This window comes from Lepidochelys kempii, chromosome 2 (genome assembly GCF_965140285.1).
Source record: "Lepidochelys kempii isolate rLepKem1 chromosome 2, rLepKem1.hap1, whole genome shotgun sequence".
Classification (NCBI taxonomy): Eukaryota; Metazoa; Chordata; order Testudines; family Cheloniidae; genus Lepidochelys; species Lepidochelys kempii.
The window spans coordinates 223,044,732-223,065,153 of NC_136381.1; the positions used below are offsets into that span (position 1 = coordinate 223,044,732).

The following is a 20,422-nucleotide window of genomic DNA, read 5'->3' on the forward strand; positions in this document are numbered from 1 at the left end:
GTGCCTGGTATCTTGAGGCCAGTGATCAGAGATATGTATGGGAGTCATCCAACTGAACACACCTTTTTCTGTCCTTTGACCACTAGATGTTGCCCTGGATGCTGTCCCATAGGTGAATATATCACTGTGCTAGAGCACTAATATTTTGTTCTATAGAAGTATTATGAAGCTACAATATGGTTTTGCAAGAACTGTTGCAATGTAATTTGAGAACAAATAAATTTTGCTGGTTGACAGTGTAACATATATTTGTATGCAGTAATACCATATGGTGTGTTTGGTTTGTGACAATAAAAAGGTGTAATATAATGTATAGCAGAGCTAAAATTCCCCCAATAGTGGCTCATTTAGCCTTATGAATCAGTGTTATAATCTGCATTCTATACGTCATGGATTCATGTAAATTAGTCCCTGTGAATATATCTGTTCTCCCTTAATCATGGGTCCTCCAAAGTAATGACAAGGCCAAATTTAACCCCGGTGTAACTTCCCTTTCATCAGCATAGATACACCATTAGTGATTTTGGCTTACTCTGTTTCCAGTCATTAGTATTCATAACTCATGTGTTAATAATTGCTCTCTCATTCATTTCACAATTTTTGTCTGATTTTCACCTGCAAGTATTTAACAGAAATTTTGATAGCCTAATAGCTTGCCATTAAAGAAGTCAGCAACCAGATAGCATGCTGCATAGAGATATGAGAATTCTGTACTATAATCAGCAGCATTCATTAGTAGGCCCCCAGAAAAAAAGTGATGAAAGGAATTGTGTGAAATTTGTGTGTTGCTGATTTACTAACTGTGAAAATCAAACCTCTAGTGTGAAATAAGCAAAAGTATCCCAGCTCCCAATTGGTTGTTTCTATCAACATTGCTATGAAGGACTGAAATGAAAAGGGAGAAAAAGTATGAAGGAAAGAAAGAATGACTAGTTGGGGAACCTAATAAGTTGTTAAAAATGCCTGTGTTTATGTGATTTTCCATTTCTCTGCCACGTTTAAATTCAGTTTTGCAACACTGCTCTTTAAATCTGTTGCTAAAGTGTGGCGTTGTGAAGAAAAAAGCCCAGAAAGACCAACACAATCTGAATTAAAGCAACATCACCAATCGTCAATGTTCTAACAGAAGGCAGTACCACAATACATGGCTAAGGCAACAAAATTTTTCGGAAAGGGGAGAGATTTTCATTGTAATGGACTTAGGGTGTAGGGGAAGGAGAATCATGATTTTTTAAATACTGCTGGAAAGCTAATCCGTAGGGGCCCAATCCTGCAGCTCTTACTCAGTAGAACGACTCTCGCGAGTAACAGCTCAAGGCCCCGGGCATGATCTCTCTTGTTAAGAAATGACATGTATTTCTGTTACATGGGTCAGCTGATGTCAGAGTTATTTCATCCTGAGAAATGTTTAGGTGACAATGTAAGAGATGAATTGGAGATAATAGCATGTGTATTTTGCTGGAGGAAGTTGTAAGTGCCCTATGTTTTAAACTCCATTATTCTGATTTAGTTTTTACCTTGACACCTGGTGCACCGGCTTGTCCCCTTTGACCATCCAGACCGTTGTGTCCCTATATTGGATAAAAAATAATTATTAAAATATATCGTCTTGCCAATATTTATTCATGCCTACAAACTGTCATTCACAGGTGGAAGGTCTATCTTTCCACTATCCCTCAATGCTAATCATATGGTTGTTTTTTCTTCCATTTTGTTACATCAAGGACACATTCAAGGGTTTAACAAGACTCATTTTGCTAGTCCATACATTTACAATGTCTCTCACATTAATCTGTGACAGATTTACGGGGACTTCAATATCCTGAGATATTTTCAGGCTTGACCACATAGGTAAGAAATATGCTCACCCTAATTCCTTTAAAGCCAGGCAGACCAGGAGTTCCAGGGAAACCACGAGCACCCTTAAAGGAAACAGAGGGAGAGTGAAGGAATGTCTCTCACATTAGCAATTATAGCTAAAGGGAAAAATGATAACTTTTGCAAAATATACTCATGTATTGACCAGATTAATAAATTAGGAAAAAGATTTTAGCTATAGGCTGGGAGCCTGAACCTGTGAAATACTCAGCATTGTCAATTCCTATCCTTCACAGGGCAGGCACTTAACTATTAAGCACAATTATTAACAAGAAGCAGCCAATTGCCAAGTTCTTGTGTGGGATGCATAGGGTGTAGATCATAGCTGTTAGGACTCCAAATATGTTCTATACTAGTGTAGTCTTCTACACTAAAGGATCCATTCTCCTCTTCCTATGCAATTCCTTGCCCCCACCAAAAAAAAAAAATTAATATAAGCCCCTAAACGTTTCTGATACACAGAACCTCTAGCTCCATACAGAAGAATATAGACACAGAAGAATCCCTTAGGGTATGGAATGGCAGAGTAGTCCATTCAGGCCAGTATTACTAGTCTGATAATATGTTCCTTTTCCTAAATGTCCCCAGGTTTTATCAACTACAAGGCAATTATTTGGTTTAATATATGATAGGCAATTGCTCACCTGAGCACCAGGAACGCCCCTCTCACCAGATCTTCCAGGTTTTCCAGGGTGACCCTGAAAAGTGACAGAAAAGAAAACTAGTTGTGTAAACAAAGGCAATGGAACCACTTTTTAAAAATTGTTGGAGCTTATCTTCAGTGCATGGATGCTACATTTGCTTTAATTTCACTTTTCCTGTATTTTTGAGGCTTGAGGTCACATTTGGAAAGGTTTAATATTTGTCTGTTTTACATTATGTTGAAAAATGCAACATGATTTCTATAAAATCAATGGTTTGGGGAGTTGTGGTTCATTTTTTGGTGGGTGTTTTACACTTTTGAGTAATTGTCACCAGAACACCTAGGGGTGTCACTGAAATAAGATAAGTTTAATTTAGAGATTTTAATCATGAACATCTGACTCTAATGAAGATGAATGGTGTTTAATAACTACTTACATCTTCACCAGTCTTTCCAGGAGGACCAGCTGGACCACGGGCACCAACGGGACCCTATAAAAAAAGCACCAGGATTATGAAGTTGAACAATTGAAGTGAGACTGCTCAGTTGCTTTGATGTTCAATTTGAATTAGAGATGGGCCTGACATGGGACCCTGGTTCTGAGTCCTTCCATCCCAAGTTTTGTGGAAGCCAGCTGATTTTGTAGTTTATGGACTTTAGACTTGTGAAAGTCTAAGCCTCATGGCTCAGGCCTATCTCTGACAGGAGCAAATGGAAACAACAAATTCAAATTCCTCTGGACATGCACATATATAAAAATTTCAGAGTTAAGATCCGCTTCAAATTAACAGTAAGGGGCAAAAAAATCTACTTACTGTTTGACCAGGTTCACCAGGTTCACCAGCAGGTCCTTGGAAACCTTGAGCACCCTAGAAAAAAATAAGTTTTCTTAATATCGTCTTATAGAATAAACTATTCATATTCTGTATGTGTATACTCCTTCTCACCACCCCAATGGCTGTAATCTGAATACACTTACAGGGGGTCCACTTGTTCCAGGTGCGCCTCTGGGTCCCATTATACCCTAGAAAAAAATATATAAAAATCCTGTTAGCATAATAATAATAATACTTGGCCATTATCTAGCGCCTATCATTTGAGGAGCACAAAATATGTTACAAACATTAATTCATTAAGTCTGACAACATTCCTGAGGAGTAGGAAGGGATTACAGCTGCCATTGTGCAATAGTTGAAGCACAGGAGGTTAAAGTGATCTGTCTCAAGCACGCAGCCAGTCAAAGGCAGAGCTGGGAATAGAACCTAGGAGTCCCCTGACTCTTCTTCGCCTATTAGCTTACCACCAACTCAGCACGGTATATGTGTGATATAATGAAACTATTAAAGGCACACTGCCAATGCTGACAAGTCATTAGACTTCCTACTTTCTTTTTGGCTTGTAGGTGAGGATATAAGTGCCCTCGCACACGGTCATTCCTCCTCTTGGGTTGCCTGCACTATTCTTGTGAGCAAACAGGCAGTGTGAAAGGATAATGACACTACTATGCACATCCCCCCAGTCATAAACAAACAACAAAAAAGCCTTTGTTAAAGGAAGTTACATTTTAGGGTCTCTCGACCTTGTCAGTGGCTCTTCAAAGGAAAGGAAGAGATATTGAACAATGAAATCTGATATCATTGCAGGGCAATAAGAGAAAAAAAATCTAGATAATGAATGATTATATATGTTACTATTACTATATACTGCAAAATCCCTGTCAGTGTACCACTTTGGAAAGTGACTCTGTGTATACATTGCATATGTAATATTTTGCCAGATATAGAGAAATTATTTTCATTTAAATTCTCCATTTTGCATTTTTTGAACTTCACAAGGCAATCCATAAAGTGTTACTAGTTTATTCTGCTAAACTGATATTACGAAGCCAAATTATGCCCTTAAAGAGGATTGTTAATAGACTAACATGCAATCTGTTAACAATGGTTTTATATATTACAAAGCAAACACAGAAACAAATAAATAAGACACCCCAAAACTCATCTATCTAAACTTCCAACATACAAATTCATATTTTATAGGATCTAGAGTGCTTTATGTCATAACTGAAATAATTAAGTATTAACCTTATAATAATCTAAAATACGAATCTGGGAACATTTTTAGATATTCTGAGAGCAGGATGAAAAAATATATAACAGCGTTTCAGTACATCAGATTATGCAAAATTAGGGTCTCTTAAAAATGTGGACAGTCCTCATTAAAACTAATGAAAGCAACATATGCCTATTGAAAGAAGGACATTTCCCTATGGGATCGAGAGAAATCTTAGTGGGTGATGAGACTGCACAAACTGTATTTTACAATACGTGATATGTTTACCAAAAGATGTAATGATTTGGAGTAGAATTCCTGCCATGTTGACTCCCTGAACAAGGCCTGTGGACTACTTGTCTCGCTTAAACCCCCAAAATAGGGTCTAAGTAGGACTGGAGTGATGCATGGGCCTTGCACTGGCTCTTTGCATGAAGGTGAATTACACACCCATTTTTTCCCTATTTTTTCTGTGGCATTTAGAAATAAAGATACAATATTTCCTACAAGCAGATTTTGCTAAAATTCAAGATCTAAGATTTCTCACTATGAAATCACACAAGTTTTGGATATGATTAAGGAGTCCATTCTTCTTGCCATGTGGGTGCATTATTCCCATTCATGCTAACAGAATTTACTCATGCAGTACCTGTAGATATAGTGGTTTCCATTAAAAATTCATCATTTACCCATAGTTACCTTTTCATGGAGACCATAGTTATTTACTCACATGATTGGTTATATACTGGTATATATATTGGTATGTGGGGGAGGTAGGAGTACAGTAAACACGGGCATAGCTCAGATTCATTTTGAATATGTATAAATTCCATTCTGTCCAATCTTTCAGTGCTTCTGCACTCAAAACTCCCATTGAAGATAAGGAAAGCTTTGAATGTAGATTGATTTTCACTGCGCTACATTTTTATTTAGAGCTGTCACAGGAGAAAAAAAAGTATTAAACAACAAGGGGGCATAGGCTCATCTTTGTCCATGTAGCCCCAATAGTGTTGCTGGTATGGGGGATGATATACTCTATTTGTTCACTCTTTGTGGAAAATTCTTTTGTTAGCCCTTTGCAACAGTGACAGCCACAGGGTGAATGAATCCTCATGTACATTTTCTCTCTTCCTCCCAGGGACAGAGACAGCCTCCATCTAGATGTTCAGCTGTAAATTGTTTTATCCCTCCCCAGAGTTATCACTGAAGCATTATGAGACACCCTGCTATTTGTTTCTCTATACGCTGTCAAAGTACATTTTTATGATCTATTAATAGAGTTCATATATAGCTGAGAAATCTGAACAATAGTGATACGTATTGGTTATGGAGGGAATGAGTGTAATTAATGCTATGACACGCAGGTGTGTCAACATCTTTTTATGAAAGTTTCATATCTAAGCTGTTTTCAGGAATGGAAACACTAATCAATCAGCCCCAATACTGAACAGTTTAGCTGAACAAGTTGGGGACAAATTCTACACTGAATTACAACCATACACCCACTAGTAACTTCAATGGGGGTTGCACAGCTGTAAAATAGGGCAGAATTCAACTCACTGATTATATTTTAGGTACATTGACAACATTGATATTGTGTGTAGTCACTGTTCCTGGAGACAGAGACAAGTTCTACCTTAATTTACACCTCTGACTACAATAGAGTTACACAGATTTAACTGAAGGCAGAATTTAGCCCATATCCTGCTATCCACATACATATACAACATGATCCAAATGGAGAAGCAAATATACTTCTAAAATATCCATTTCTACAGATTTAGCAGTAGTAGGTAGATAAGGCTCTCCCTCAGGATAGGCTTTGCCTATATGTTTTTTATCAAATACAATTTGATCTTTACTCAATTCACTCTGTATTGTGAGAGCTATTTTATATGTCTGTTTTGCCTAATTACTCTTAGATGTGATAAGCATTGGAAGTAGATGACTCAAAATGGAATCCAGGGACCAAATTATGCCCTTATTAAACCTGTGCAATCCCAATGAAGTCAACGGAGTCATACAGTCGTGGGGGTAGAACTTGCTCCCACAAGTTTCTCATATCAATGATGCTGAGATGAATTAGCTGAGGTAGCTCTTACCAGGTCTATCTTGGTATGACTGAGATTAATTTCACTGTCAACTTTCTTCATTCTCAAAACACAATTTTCTTATGTCTCATTATGGGGAAAAGGATAGTGAATAAAATGAAACTATTACCTAAGATCAGACCATGAGCTTCCCTGACAAAATAAGGGTCAGATTCTCAGTTGGTCTATAACGGCACAGCTCCACTGATGTCAAAGGAACTACACAGAGATACATCAGCAGAGGGTCTAGCTCTAAGAATGCACTGCAAACATTTTCAATGGTCCCACATCAAAAGGACAGCAAAACCTTTACACTGACTCAGACTATGATATGATCACCACATCCATTTTAAACTATGTTGTCAGTTATGATGCAGGTAAGATATGTAGTAAGGATCCAAATGAAACATTTAATAAACATGATGTAAGCTGTCGAATGAAGGAGAATGTTGCCTACCATGGGTCCTTGGCCGTAATCAGCTGCTTTAGATGGATCATACTGAGCAGCGAAGTTCTGTAGGAGAGAAAATGTTTGAAATTCATATTATACATAAGAACTTCATTAATACTATCAGTCTTTTAGATCTATTTTATATGCTCAGATCACCTGATTTTTGTTATATTTGCTGGATAATGGTTTATTTTAACTTCCTTAAAATCTATAATAATGGCAACATTTATTGAGTCCATCTGTGTTTATTCAAAAAATTAAATTTTCCTTAGTAATAGTTATGCCATTTCACATAACTCTCTCAGCAACATTTGTTCAACAGTAGCTGAGATAGACTAATAATATGAGTTGAAAATTCAGAACATAAAACTTATGCCCATTTAGAAGAGGTAAATATTCTTAAATCACCTAAATCATCTTGGACAAGTCTCAATTTGAGATGCTATGTACATTTATCATTGCACCAACCAGCTGGACTTAATGCTCCACCCCTTTGAATCTGCAAGTGAGCTAGGGCTCTGCAGCTTTTCAGAAGATCTGAAGTGCCCCTACATTCTCAAGAAGACTATAGTGGACTTCATGAGTTTCCAGATTTTTATAGAAGGAGATGTTTTCCTTACTGAAATTTTTAGAGAGAAAATGCTCTGTCCAACTCTTAAACCAAGATGAAATAGAAAATATTCCTTTCATGCTTTGGGTTCCTTTTAAATTCCCATTATTTTAATGTAATATTTAAAATTTTAACTTAATATTTTAAAATAAAATTTTAACTTAATATTTTTTAGCAGTTTTATGTCTGCTAAAAGGGAAAAAACAAAAACCCATTTCTTTTCCCAGTGAAGATGAAAGTGGGTTAATCTCCCTGGGGCCCCAGGGTTTTATAGTGCCTGCCCACTAACACGTCATCTCTAAGACCTTATGCCTCTTATGAACTTAATGTAGGGTACTCAAAAGGTTAAACCGGCATAACAAGGCCTTCTGAGAAGAAGCGAAGCACACATTGTTTCTGCAAAAAGGGTAGAGGAGACACAATCCATTTAAGCTCTGAGACACTGATATTGTTCATACTGAAAAATTCAGAGGGAAGAAAGATATAGTTTATTAGCTAGTGAGAAGGAAAGAAGCTAGGACATACTCTCCAATATTCCCATATATGCAACTTCAACACTGACTGTTAACTTCTAAAAAGTTAGCACAGTCTGAACTTCCATTGCCATGTTGTTTCACCATAACAGTACATTTACTACATTTTTATTTTATTTATATATAAATTATTATATTATATTATTTCTACACTTGGTTTCAATACTAACTTCCCCTCATGTGAAGCCAACAGCAAAAAGTGCTGTCTTGTTTGCCCATGTGCTTAATCAGTATGGATTTCATTTAAGTTAATTCCTGAATAACAAAAATATGTCATGGGTGCACAGATCTGAGATGCTCAGACAAGAAAAAAAATAGCATTAGGGAATCGAGGAGTTAATTCTCCTCTTCATGCATGTGCTAAGTACCCTACTGACATTTATATGGGTCCCAAATTCATCATGGGAAATATACCCCTCGAAGAACATTTCAGTGAAATGGAATTAAGAATCCCATCCCATTCCAAGTCCAACAGAATGTTTTCTCCTATTCTAAAGTGAAATGCCTTTATTTTCTGATAGATGTATATTTAATCAACAGATGCTACAATGCATGGATGATCAGTTTCAGTAATTAAAATTTGGATGTCTTACTCCGCCAAGACCTGGAGGACCAGGGAGGCCTGGTGGCCCTGGTGGACCATCTTCACCATCTCTGCCTGGTATACCTGGTAGACCCTAGAGTCAAAAAGATGAAAATGAAGTGAATGTTAGGAGTAGTTGAAGAAGATTCTGAACTTGTGAAATCAGAGGTAAGAAAGAAGCTAGGACATACTCTCCAACATTCCCATATATGCAACTTCAACACTGACTGTTAACTTCTAAAAAGTTAGCACAGTCTGAACTTCCATTGCCATATTGTTTCACCATAAGAGTACGTTTACTATGTTTTAGAGCATCAGAGGCTCTTTGGAGCTTTTATTAGATCCATGCTCTCAAAAATGGCTGTTAAATTGGGATGTTCAATTTTGAAGTACTGTCAAATTTTGTACCTGCAATTTGCATACACAGGGCCCGATTCTGCCATACTTATTCACACTAAGTAGCACTAAGGGGATATTCAAAGTGAGTATGGGCAGCTGACACTGGCATAGTTATTTTTGTGCCCAAATGTCACAAATTAAGTCTTCTGCAGGTACAAATAACTGGGCATGCAACAACTGTGGGCACAAATGAGCGGGTGTACAAAACGGCCCCTGAAAACTGGGGGGAAGTCAGCTGAGGCTTCCTGGGCAGAACCCTCCACTGGTGTAAATCAGCATAGCTTCATTACACTCAATGCAATGAGACCAATTTACATGAGCAGTGGATCTGGCCCAATATAGTTACAAATCTGATGACAGAAGCAAAACAGAGTGCTGTAAAGATTTTCTGTTCTGTCCCTCTACCACAATTGACGATACTCTTCATTTGCTATAATTGCTTGAAACTGCATATGCACAACCAACTTGTGAGCCAAATCTATCCTCAGTTACACCCATGCAGCCCCGCTACTTTGTGCCTTCAGTTACAGGTGTGATTGAGGACAGCATTTAGTTTACTCTGTATTTTGGGCCCAAACTGTTCTCCAAATGAAATCTGTGGTAAAACTCCCATTGACTTCAGCTGGAGCAAGACTGGGACCACTGTACACACACTACTATATATTGTTACAATACGGAAAATAATTCTTAAATGGATTTAGATAGAAGTAAATAGTGTAAAGCAAATATACAGCCAAAAGTATATGTATTCTTCTTAATGGTTTACAGTGTGGGTGTTAAAGCTTGTAAGTGATCATTACACAAAATATGCACCATATCATGGCATTTCCATGATATAAAATGATGCAAAACCACAGCCATCACTACTGCACCTTGTGAAGATAAAAAATATGCCTCCCAAAAAAACTGCTGCGTGACACCAAAGCAAGCCAGAAAAAGAAAATGGATGTAAATAATAGGAGTATGTGAAAGTTGTAATTAGATATGTAACTATCTTCACTTACAGTTACATAAACAAAATCCATGAATGAATACCTCCTTCTCATTGACCAGTAGAATATACACAAGATACATTTGCCTACAAAAGTTTTTTCACCACGTATATTTGATTTACGATAAGTGAAAGCTTCTCAGGGCAGGCTTTGTCTATTCTGCTTAGTGTTTTGCATAGTTTTATCTTTACCCAATGCTTTGAACCAGCTCTGAATCTGCACCTTTCCGCGTCAGCTTTTCTTTTCCACTTTCATGTCACCGGCCTCCACTGTGTACAGTTGGAAATTATTCTTCAGACTATTGACCAAAGGTACTAGGCCAAGTTCTGAACTCACACCTGGGCAGCCCCAGCACCTTAACCAGGCGGCACAAATGTCACTTGGGGCAGAATCTGGTCTGCCATGTAATTTACCTTTTATAAAAGTGCGTACACAAAACTCTCACAAGTGAATTTATTTCATTACTTGTGCTTTAATGTAGTTGGTTCTTTCCTATTGGTCCTCCAAAGACAATTGTTCTAACATAAATAGTTGAACAACAATCATGGTTCCTTACCCTTTCTCCTGGTGGCCCTCTGTCTCCTCTGGGACCCTGCAGAAAGAAAAAGAAAACAATGTAATTTGCCATGCAGTCCTCCAGCAAAATATATGAACACATAAACAAATTGCATTGTTTAGAATAATCAATTTGTGAAAGTGTGACAAAACTACTATATTATATATGCCACTTATAGTTACTTTGATAGATATAACTGATCTTTTCCCTATAACTTATTAAGAAGGAGGAGTAGGCTATAACAATATTTTAGTTAGATAAGCACAGAATAGTCTGTGGAAACACATCCATGTAAAGTTTATTTTTGTTTTACTCCACACTGAATAATTAGCACTAATATGTTATTTATTTCTAAAAATAACATGTATTTTCTCCATCATTATAGACCTGAATAGGTGCCACTGTTGTGTAAAATGTGTATTTGTCATCAATTGCTTTCTGAAATGTTCTCAAGAATATAACTTAGTTCTCTGTGTTCACAATTCTTCTCTCAGGTAAACCAGTGTAAATCCAGAATCTATGTTTACACTAGTGTAAATATAGCCCAACAGCTGTTTTCTTCTTTTTACTGTCTAATAATTTAAGTGCTAAATTGGTCAAGTGTCTGAAAGATAGGTTAAATATGTTTCTTTTCAACCTATATCCAACAAAATGTTAGTTTGTCTGTGAAAATTTCATCAAAATTCTTAAACAAACAATAATAAATAATAATAACAATGCTTACCCTCCGCCCTGCAGTTGCCTAAAAAGGAATGAATTATAACAAAACGGAAATTAATAACAGTTCTATCACAAACCCTATTAAATTACTATAATATACAAACACAGAGATTCAGCCTCTTAAATCAAGTTCTATATTTTGTAATTGCTCAAAAATCTGTACTTGTGAAATTGCTCTAAAATCTAGGAGAAATTATGTATATTGTACACATTATGTTAGATTATTAATGCATACAGCTATCTGTTAAAAACTTACATGTACAATTGGCTAGTTTATATTTACCACAGCATGCAAACAAGGTATAAATAAAAGCACACCTGAATTCATTCATAATCCTTTTGATTAAACAACATTTATAGAGATACTTAAGCTTTAAAGTATAATAATCTCCAACCCAAGGGCCATGTATAATATCCAAATGTCACAGCTATGTTATTTCCTCTTTATATTATTTTCACCTACGAAGGCAGTCTCTTAAAAAAGCCCTGCCCATTTGGAAATTGGGGTGGGCACATTTCTAGACAGTCCCTATAGCACTTAATGATTGCTAGCTTTTCCATGATCATCTTGGGAATTAAGGTAAGTGAATGCCAATTCTGAAGAAAAAAGGTGCCTAGCTTGTTAGTTAAGGGTGAATATTGTATATTGAATGAAATTATACTGACCTCATTTGCTGGAAAAAGAAGGAAAAAGAAGAAAAAATAGATTGTAGGTTACAATAGCTTTAAAAAGCTTAAATTTCAATGCTTGTAAAATACCCCAACATTTAATTAAGATTATTAAAATGTTAGTTTACAGTAGTAATTACTGAGATTTTATGTGGAGAAACAGATTGACTAAGGAAATTAAATACAGAACTACATTTTATATTGTAAGACTTGGATGTACTATGTGGACCTGATCCTGCAGCGCTTTCTCAGGAAAATCTCCCATCAAAATAATAACTGGGCCTAGGGACGGAGGGAGAGGGGGGGAATGGGGAGGAGGGAAGGGGGAGGAGAAGGAGAGGAGAGTGCGCGCGCGAGAGACATAGAGACAGACAGGGGGACAAATCCAGCAACACTGATGCATGTAAAGATCTTGATTGAAAGGAATAATTTTCCATTTTCTTGTAAATGGCTCCAAGCTCATTTTTGTGAAGTTGGGGGAGGGGCCTACTTCAACTCATCAATATTTCTGATATGAGAATTCTAAACACAATGACTACAGATACATTGTATAGGAAAGTAATTAGATTAGCCATCAAATGATAAATAACTTTCTTTATGGACACTTTTGTTATTCAATACTACATAACAAACTGTTCAAGGGTGCTTTTTAGTGCTTTGAATCTCCCAAATGAAAAATCTATAAAATTATGTTTTTCTCATTTTATTTAATTTTTGCAGACTGCAAGCAATTTAGTCAAAACATGTCTATTCTGGCTCAAAATTGAGCAAGATAATCTGTACTTTCCACTATATTTCGACCACACTGAATTGATATGTTTAAAACTTGAGTGTGCGTCTTTTAAATTTTCAGTTTGGCAATTTATTATGATCAAGACCAATGCCAGTGGTTGGTACAGTTTAACAGAAAGATGACTGGCATAATCCAATATACAGAATATTGATTTGTAAAACATATTATTAAAACATCAGTTTGGTGTGCTCCCAAATACCAAACTGAATTCTAGTTATCTAAACTAGCAGTTTAATATAAAAATGTAAAACTTTGGGTGTTAAATGATAATTATTTCAGGTTAAATTCTCTCCTTATTATCCTTTTGGAAAAGGTCATATGTTCTTAAGTTTAGGGTTGACTGACATGATGGAATTCCCCCATGAATCCCCTTCATTTTTGGAAGGTCTCTGTCTCTTAGAATGTTACTGGAATTGCAAAATGTGTTACTATTTCTTCTTACCACCAGAGGGAGAAAAATGTCTATGTTTAGCCTCAGCCAGGGAGTTGTGAGGGTCAAATTGATAATAAGTAGATAGTGGAAGAGAGGAAGCCAGTATGGTCGTAAAGATATTACAGTGATAACTTTTTACTTCTTTAGGTCCTTTCCTGTGCTCTGGACAATCAGTTATTCAACACTGGTCACCATCGTAAAGTCATTGCTGACTTAATGCTCTTGACAGATCAACCATCTATCAGAAAGGATGTCATTGAGTAAAAGCATCATCTGTAGAACGAACAGAGTTTGCTTGTGTGTAACATATTGGATATTTATGGGGAAATTTATGGGAATATTGTGTTCAAAAGCTTACTTATGGCATCCATGTGCCATTTGAAGGAATACAGCTGGCACAGATGTATTTAGCCAGTTAGATCATTTGTCTAGAGATGCTTCCACATGGGCTCTACGCACAGCTCATTTTTATAGAAAGTCATGTAAAGGAACAAGTGTTCGACGTGCAAATGAATTTCAAATGTTGCATTAAAGCAAAGGGACTCTTGAATTTCTCATTCAGTTAAGAGGCAAGACTTGTTAAGACCTCTAAAGTCTGGTTTTAAAGTTTACCAGAAGGGGGCACTATTCCTGAGTTAAGTGAGCGTGCGAGAGAAGAGCTCAGCGTCTCCATAAGGCAATACTCGGCATATTACTTCACTTTTTACACACTAGCTCAAGAAACATTATTTTTTCACAGTCAGATTTTTTTCCTAACAAGTGTTTTCTTTCTTTCTCCAAAGATACGATTTTAAATTTTCTAGAAAACAACCAGCCAACCCCCGAGAGATCTGAACTTTAATAACTTCTCCTTTTGAGGCTGGATCTAATAAACTGAGACACTCTCCATTCTTTTCCAGAGTAAATCCATCCCGACTCCACAGACTTTGAGACGGGGTCCCCTGCACTACTCGTTTCCTCCCTCCAGAGGGCGCCACTTGGGCAGAAGCCAGCAGCAGCCGCCCAGACAAAGCTGTACAACGCCCTAACGTTACTGTTCTTGCAAGGAGAGGGTAAGCTGTTGCTTTCCAACCCCTCCCCCTCACGGACCTTTTAAAAAGTTAGTCTGAAGTGCTACACAAGTATAATTTTAGTGCAGCTAGGAGGATTGCTCTGCCTCCTATAAATATCCCTCTGCTAGGAGTTGAAACATCTGCTCACAAATGAAGACTTTCCATTCGCCTTTGGAAAACACCATCTTCTTTAAGGAGAAAGAGGGAGCGTGGGGATTCTTTGGCCTCCTGCCATCCTCAGACAGAAAAAGAGCGGGGTGTTTTTTGGTGGTTTTTTTTTTTTTTAAGTGAAAATCCGAACTGGGCGGACACTCTGCACTGGCTCAGTGGCAATGACATTAGATGCAGGCTGTATAGCTCCACACTGACAGACACCCCCCCCCGCTCCTCACCCTCAAAGGACAAGAAGTCTAGGGAGAGTGGGGAGTCTAAGGACACCCCTTCCCCCCCCCCAAAAGAGACCTCCCCACACCGCAAACAAGCCGAAAGCACTTACATTGACATGTTGCTAGGTATGAAGTTACTGCGAGCAGCAACAAAATCCGTGTATCCACAAAGCTGAGCATGTCTAGTTGCTAGACATGCAGACTCCTTGTGTTGCAGAGCCCCTGGTCGGTGGTTAGATATTACCTATGGGACGCAGGCATACAGTCGTGGCGAGTAACTCCAAACTTAGCAGAAACCTGCTGCCCGGGATGCTAAAATAATAAAGCCCCGCTCGGCCGTATTTATACGGCAGGAGGTTCCCTGGGCTGGCGGGTCCCCGAACGCCTCGCAGCCAATGGCGGAGCAGCAGCCCTGGGGGCCCTGCGAGGCTCCCAGGCCGTCACGTGCTCCTTATCTCCGACCTGCCCCGGCAGCTCTGGCGGCAGCTGGGGAGGCCGGAGCGAGGGCGGGGCAGAGGGCTGGAGGGGGTGCGCGTGAGGGGTGGGAGGGGGGGCAAATTGGTTCCATTCTTCGTGAGGACGTGGCCACTTTGAGGCTTTAAAAAGGAAAATCTGACTCGCTGTCTGGTTTGGCTTCCCCGTTGGGGGTGGGAGGTCCGGGAGGGGGGCGGCTGGGAGCTGCCAGCCTGCTCGGGAGCTTTCGAGCTGCCGCCGGGAAGCTGCTTTCAAAGCAGGAGCTGTCCAGGTCCTGCGATACCTCGCGCCCTGCCCGGCTCAAGGTGGGTGGGGAAGGAGGAAGCAGCGAGGGCGACTGGGGAACGCTGGATCGGGCTGGAGCCTGGTGTGGGTTTGCTCCCTAGGCTCCCACACTGTAGCAGCACAAGCCAAACCCTCCTACCGACCCCATCAGATCCAGATCCCCATGCGTCCCCGCACTACTGCACATCAGACCCCTGATCCGACGCCTGAAGCCAGCCCCCCCCCCCATCAATAAAGCACCGGGGTAGGTGCCCTGCTTCCCGCTGCCTGGCACAGGCTGGCAACCAGTCCCAGCAGCACCTCGCCTGCATCTGTTCAAAGCAGAATTCATTTCCAGATGAGCCTGCTTCTGTCCCAGGCGGGAACGCCAGCCAGGACTCGGGCTTCCAGTGTGTTCTCCTCCCTTGTTTTTTGCAGCGGGTCCGGTAACGGGTCCTGCCGCATTCCCACCCCGCTGACAATCTCTGTGCCACCCTCAGGCCCCCGGAGAGCACGGAGAGGAGTGGGAGTTTGCGTGGGTGCACAGTTGTCTGAGTGGTTAGCAAAGAAGAAACACAGTCTGAGCAATGGTCCGAGCGGTTCGTTAGCAGCGCCTAGCCAGCAAAAGGCAGCTCTTAACGTCTTCCGGAGCGAGCTACATCGATGTTAACGATATTAACAGAGTATCTATCTATCTATCTATCTATCTATCTATCTATCTATCTATCTATCTATCTATCGTGCTCCATCGTTCCTGTCTGTGCTACCTGGCTCCCCCCCCCCTCCAGCCCCATGTGCCCCCTTTCATCTGGGACAGAAATCCAACTGATCAAAGATGTCACATATTTACGACCCGTTTCAATTAAGCGCCCTGAGCCTGGGTCCCGGACATGCCTGCTCCCTCACCGCCTAGTCCCCCCCGTTCCTTTCCACCCCTGCCAGCTTCAGGGCTCTGGCTGGCTCCCAGGGCAAGACACAAGCAGGGCGCGGGACGCTAGGAGATGCGCTTTCCCCAGTGCCAGTCTCCTACAGTGCCAGATTTCCTACGCCACGGCCTCAGCCAGAGGCACTTGGGGTTAAATCCGCCTCCAGCATCCGCATCCCCCGGCTCGCTTGCCTCTTCCCCTGCAGCAGGCGGCCCCGCTCGCTGCGATTTGCGGTGGCTGACAGGGAAGCTGACGTGGTCATCCCCAAGCGCCAAGAGTGGGTTTCCAACAGCCCAGGTCTGCCTGCCCGCGCTGCCCTGGCCTGAGACAGCTGCAGGTAGCTCAGGGTGCAGCCCGAGCTGCCTCCCGCGGAGCAGTTCCCAATCCCCCTCCCGTAAGTTGCTTCCCTTCCTCAAAACCCGAAGCTTCATTAAAAGGAGCCAAGAGCAGAAGAGACGCGGTTAATTGCAAAGGCAACTAGCCTCGGGGGGTTGGGATCCAGGCCTGCCCCAGCTCTCAGCAGCGGAAGGGGCGAGAAAGGGGCCTTGCGGGCTGCAGTTGCTCACAACTTCTTTCCCCCCTCCCCTGCTTTTTTTGTTTGTTTGTTTGTTTGTTGCAAGGCAGAGACATTCCTGCTCAGACACACGAACTAGCAGCAACAGGTCCCCGCTTTTCCAAAAGGCTGCCGTGTACATGGGGCAGGGCAGCCGCGACTCCCGGGGAAGGCAGCTCAGCTGAGCCCAGGGCAGAGGGAAACAGCTGTTTTGGGGAGATGCTAACTCTGCGCACTGGAGAGGCACGTCTGCTCTTTGAGCTCTTGTTTTCCCTCCCTTGCTGAAATGTTTCCGGTCAGATTTTAGGTGTATATTGAAGCGCCACTGGGTTCGGCCAGGTGCCGGGTAGTGGGAAAATGGGAGCTGCTGCAGGCACTGGACACTGGCAGAAAGCACCTCGCTTTGTACTGGACCCAGCAGCATGGGAAGTGTAACGGGCACGCCACGCTGACTCAGCCGCTAACGCCACGTTGTTTTATTTGAAGTGCTCGATGCCGGTAGCGTTACCAGAACCGATCAAAGGAGAAATTAGTGACCCCTCGCTCCTCGCTGTGGACGTGTGTTTATATCCAGACTAATACTCAGTCCTGGTATGGGACTTGTACTAATAAAGAAGAACAGTGCCGCTAAAAACATCCATCACAAACAAACCTTCATACTCTTACCTAAAACATCTAATTATACCTATTCTGGCTAAAGGCTAGCTTGAAATTCATTTGACAAAATACACCCTACCACACAACAGCAGGGCTGCTGGAAAAATTAGCACAGAGGAGGTGCTGAGATCTTTTTAACCAAAGTGTAAACCCTAGATGATGGAATACACTTCAAGCCCCCAACACTCCTCCTTCCAGCACCTATACCAGACAAACAGAATATAATACAGTAATAAAACAACAATACTTAGCATAAAACCTTAAATGCTATCTGCAGTCTGTGTATTTCATGTGTGATAGTGACTGAAACACCATATGACAAAAAAAGAGAACCTAGCTAACATATTTCATCCCATTATATTTAAATTTTATTCTCACGTACACCAGGGTAAATCCAAAGTGACTCCACTGGGTCTAAATGTAAGGGAACTGTTGCCCCCTTACTAACATTCAGTGGGGGTGTTTTAGTTGCTAGCTCCCAGTACTAAAAGGGAGAAGGGTCTATGGGAAACCAGGACCCTGAGACTGACAGTCCCCAGGAACAATGGGGAGAGGCCAATGCTCCAGGTCAGCCTGAATGACAGGGCGGGCAGGCTAATCAGGGAGGCCAGGGAGGTCCCATCTTCTGTGTGAGCTGGATTTGCCTGGGTCAGACAGAGTGGGGGCCGAGCTAAGGAGAAAGCAGGGTCCCAAGCTGAGCTGTGGAGCAGAGCTGTGCCAGATCCAGAGGGGCCAGAAAAGCAGCCCAGGAAGCAGGTCAGTGCTGGGAGCAGAGTCACAGAAGCAGCCTGCAGAGCAGACCTGTCCTGGGAGCAGAGCTGCAGCAACCAGAGACAGAGGGGCCAAAGAAGCAGCCCAGGGAGCTGGAGGCAGAGCAGCAGCAGTGCAGAGACAGAGTGGTGTAGCTGGGGCTAGAGCAGTCTGGAGCTGGGTGCAGTGAGCAGCTGGGGAGACCGAGGGGGACCCTGGGCAGCGGGCCCAGCACAGGGAGACGCCTCAGCCAAGAGGCTCTGCAGGCCAGGCTTGGATCGTAACCCCGACAAGGCGGGGGTGACACTGGGAAGAAGGGTCCTACCACTTAGAGCCTGAGAGTGTGTGGCCACCACCAGAGCAAGTGTCCAACCCACAGCATCCCTGCAGCACAGCCAGGCCTGAGAAGGCGGCCTGGGACTTACAAGGAACAGACTGTGAAGTGCCCTGACATTCCAGAGACACTGTTTGTGATGTTCCCTGCCACAGAGCTGGTTGATGTGTTTCCTTTAACCTTTCCCATTTCCTTATTCTTTTTAGAATTAATTGTTGATTAAATAATTTGCATTTGCTTTAACTTGTATGTAATGGTCAGTGGGTCAGAGAAGTGCCCAGTGCAGAAAGAGTACCCCGGAGCGGGGACACCCTAGCCCCTGTCCTAGGTAACCACAGCAGGGTTGGGGGTCGAGCCCCCCAGGAATCCTGGGCCCAGCCTTGTTGGGGTTACGAGGACTCTGCCAGACAGGAGAGTGGAAGGGGAGTCCTCAAGGGCAGGGAGGCCACTGGGTAAAGGAAGTGGGAGCGAGGACTCAGATCCTTTCGCTAGCCCACTTCACCGGGGTAGTGCAGAAGCCAGGAAAGTTTCCCACAATAGCGGGACTATTCCCCCACTTACACAAAGAAGTTGAAAAACAAGGCATGAAAGAAGACCCAAGAGACAGAATTTTTCTTAACATTAAAAATATAATTTTGACTCTAAATGACTTCAGTGGGAGCATAAATCACTATACACTGAACAGGTGGGTTGAATCTGTTGAAATGAAGTAATTTCTAATCCATCTGAATTATTTCAAATAAAGGTGGCCTGTCTAGTGTATTAAAGGCCTAGGAGGACACATCCAACATGGGGTTCTGTGCTGGTGCAGAAGTCCAGTGACATGGAGCAGCTTGCAGGATTGGGATTAAAATGCCAAATTCCATGTCGGCCAGCATCTTGTGGGGTAAAGAAAAGCAGAATCTATATTTATATAAATTATTGTCTGATTTGCAGAGGTTCCTCCATGGTGTGGGGGAAGGTTCACGGGCCCATTTCCACCACCATTCAAAAAACATCTACATCAGCCTGTCCTTGCTTTGGTGACAGGGATTTTTCACCTCCCACCCTTTCAGATCTGAGTGGGGATGCAGGGGGAAGGAGCGGGAATGACATCATTGCCAGTGCTTCATCACCGCACGTGAGCTGTAAAGTCAGCAGGGAGCAACAGCTCCCAGGGTGTGAGACAGGAGTGCTCCAGTCCTTTGCATACAGAGCAGAGGGAAATGGAGAAACCTCTTACATAAGCTGAGGAAAGAAGTGGTCCTTCAGCAAGTGTAGTAGCTCTGATTGGCTGTCCTTCCCTAGGAGGAAGGGCAACCAATCAGCATAGCATTTCCCTACTCACTGGTGGGTTTCTCCATCAGACCCATAGCAGGTTTGGAAAAGCTACAGCCAAGGAGGAAGCTCTTTATTGCACCAGTGTAATCTGAATTAGTTCCATTGGAGCTCAATGTAGGATAAAAAATCTGCCTTGTATGTGTGTAGGAGAAAAACTTTTTTCTCCTCTCTCTGCAGCCATGCTGGGGCCACTCGCACTCGGGCCCTTTGTGCCTGGCCTGTTCTGCTGGCCAGTTTGTGGGTCCAGGACAAAGAAATCACCTCTTCTCTACTCCCTTTAGGGTGACTTGGAGCCCTTCTAGGT

General features: G+C 41.8%; 1 protein-coding gene across 1 annotated transcript in view; it reads right to left on the reverse strand.

Moving 5' to 3' along the window:
* The window catches only part of COL1A2 (collagen type I alpha 2 chain), a 50,047-nt gene extending 35,027 nt beyond the window's left edge, over window positions 1-15,020 (reverse strand). The window contains exons 1-12 of the mRNA XM_073329671.2: window positions 14,951-15,020; window positions 12,174-12,181; window positions 11,512-11,529; window positions 10,788-10,823; window positions 8,851-8,934; window positions 7,121-7,177; window positions 3,501-3,545; window positions 3,337-3,390; window positions 2,959-3,012; window positions 2,523-2,576; window positions 1,869-1,922; window positions 1,518-1,571 (exon numbers count right to left, since the gene is read on the reverse strand). Of these exons, the coding sequence (XP_073185772.1) occupies window positions 1,518-1,571; window positions 1,869-1,922; window positions 2,523-2,576; window positions 2,959-3,012; window positions 3,337-3,390; window positions 3,501-3,545; window positions 7,121-7,177; window positions 8,851-8,934; window positions 10,788-10,823; window positions 11,512-11,529; window positions 12,174-12,181; window positions 14,951-15,020 (588 nt within the window). The remainder of the gene's footprint in view (window positions 1-1,517; window positions 1,572-1,868; window positions 1,923-2,522; window positions 2,577-2,958; window positions 3,013-3,336; window positions 3,391-3,500; window positions 3,546-7,120; window positions 7,178-8,850; window positions 8,935-10,787; window positions 10,824-11,511; window positions 11,530-12,173; window positions 12,182-14,950) is intronic.
* Window positions 15,021-20,422: the final 5,402 nt, after the last annotated feature.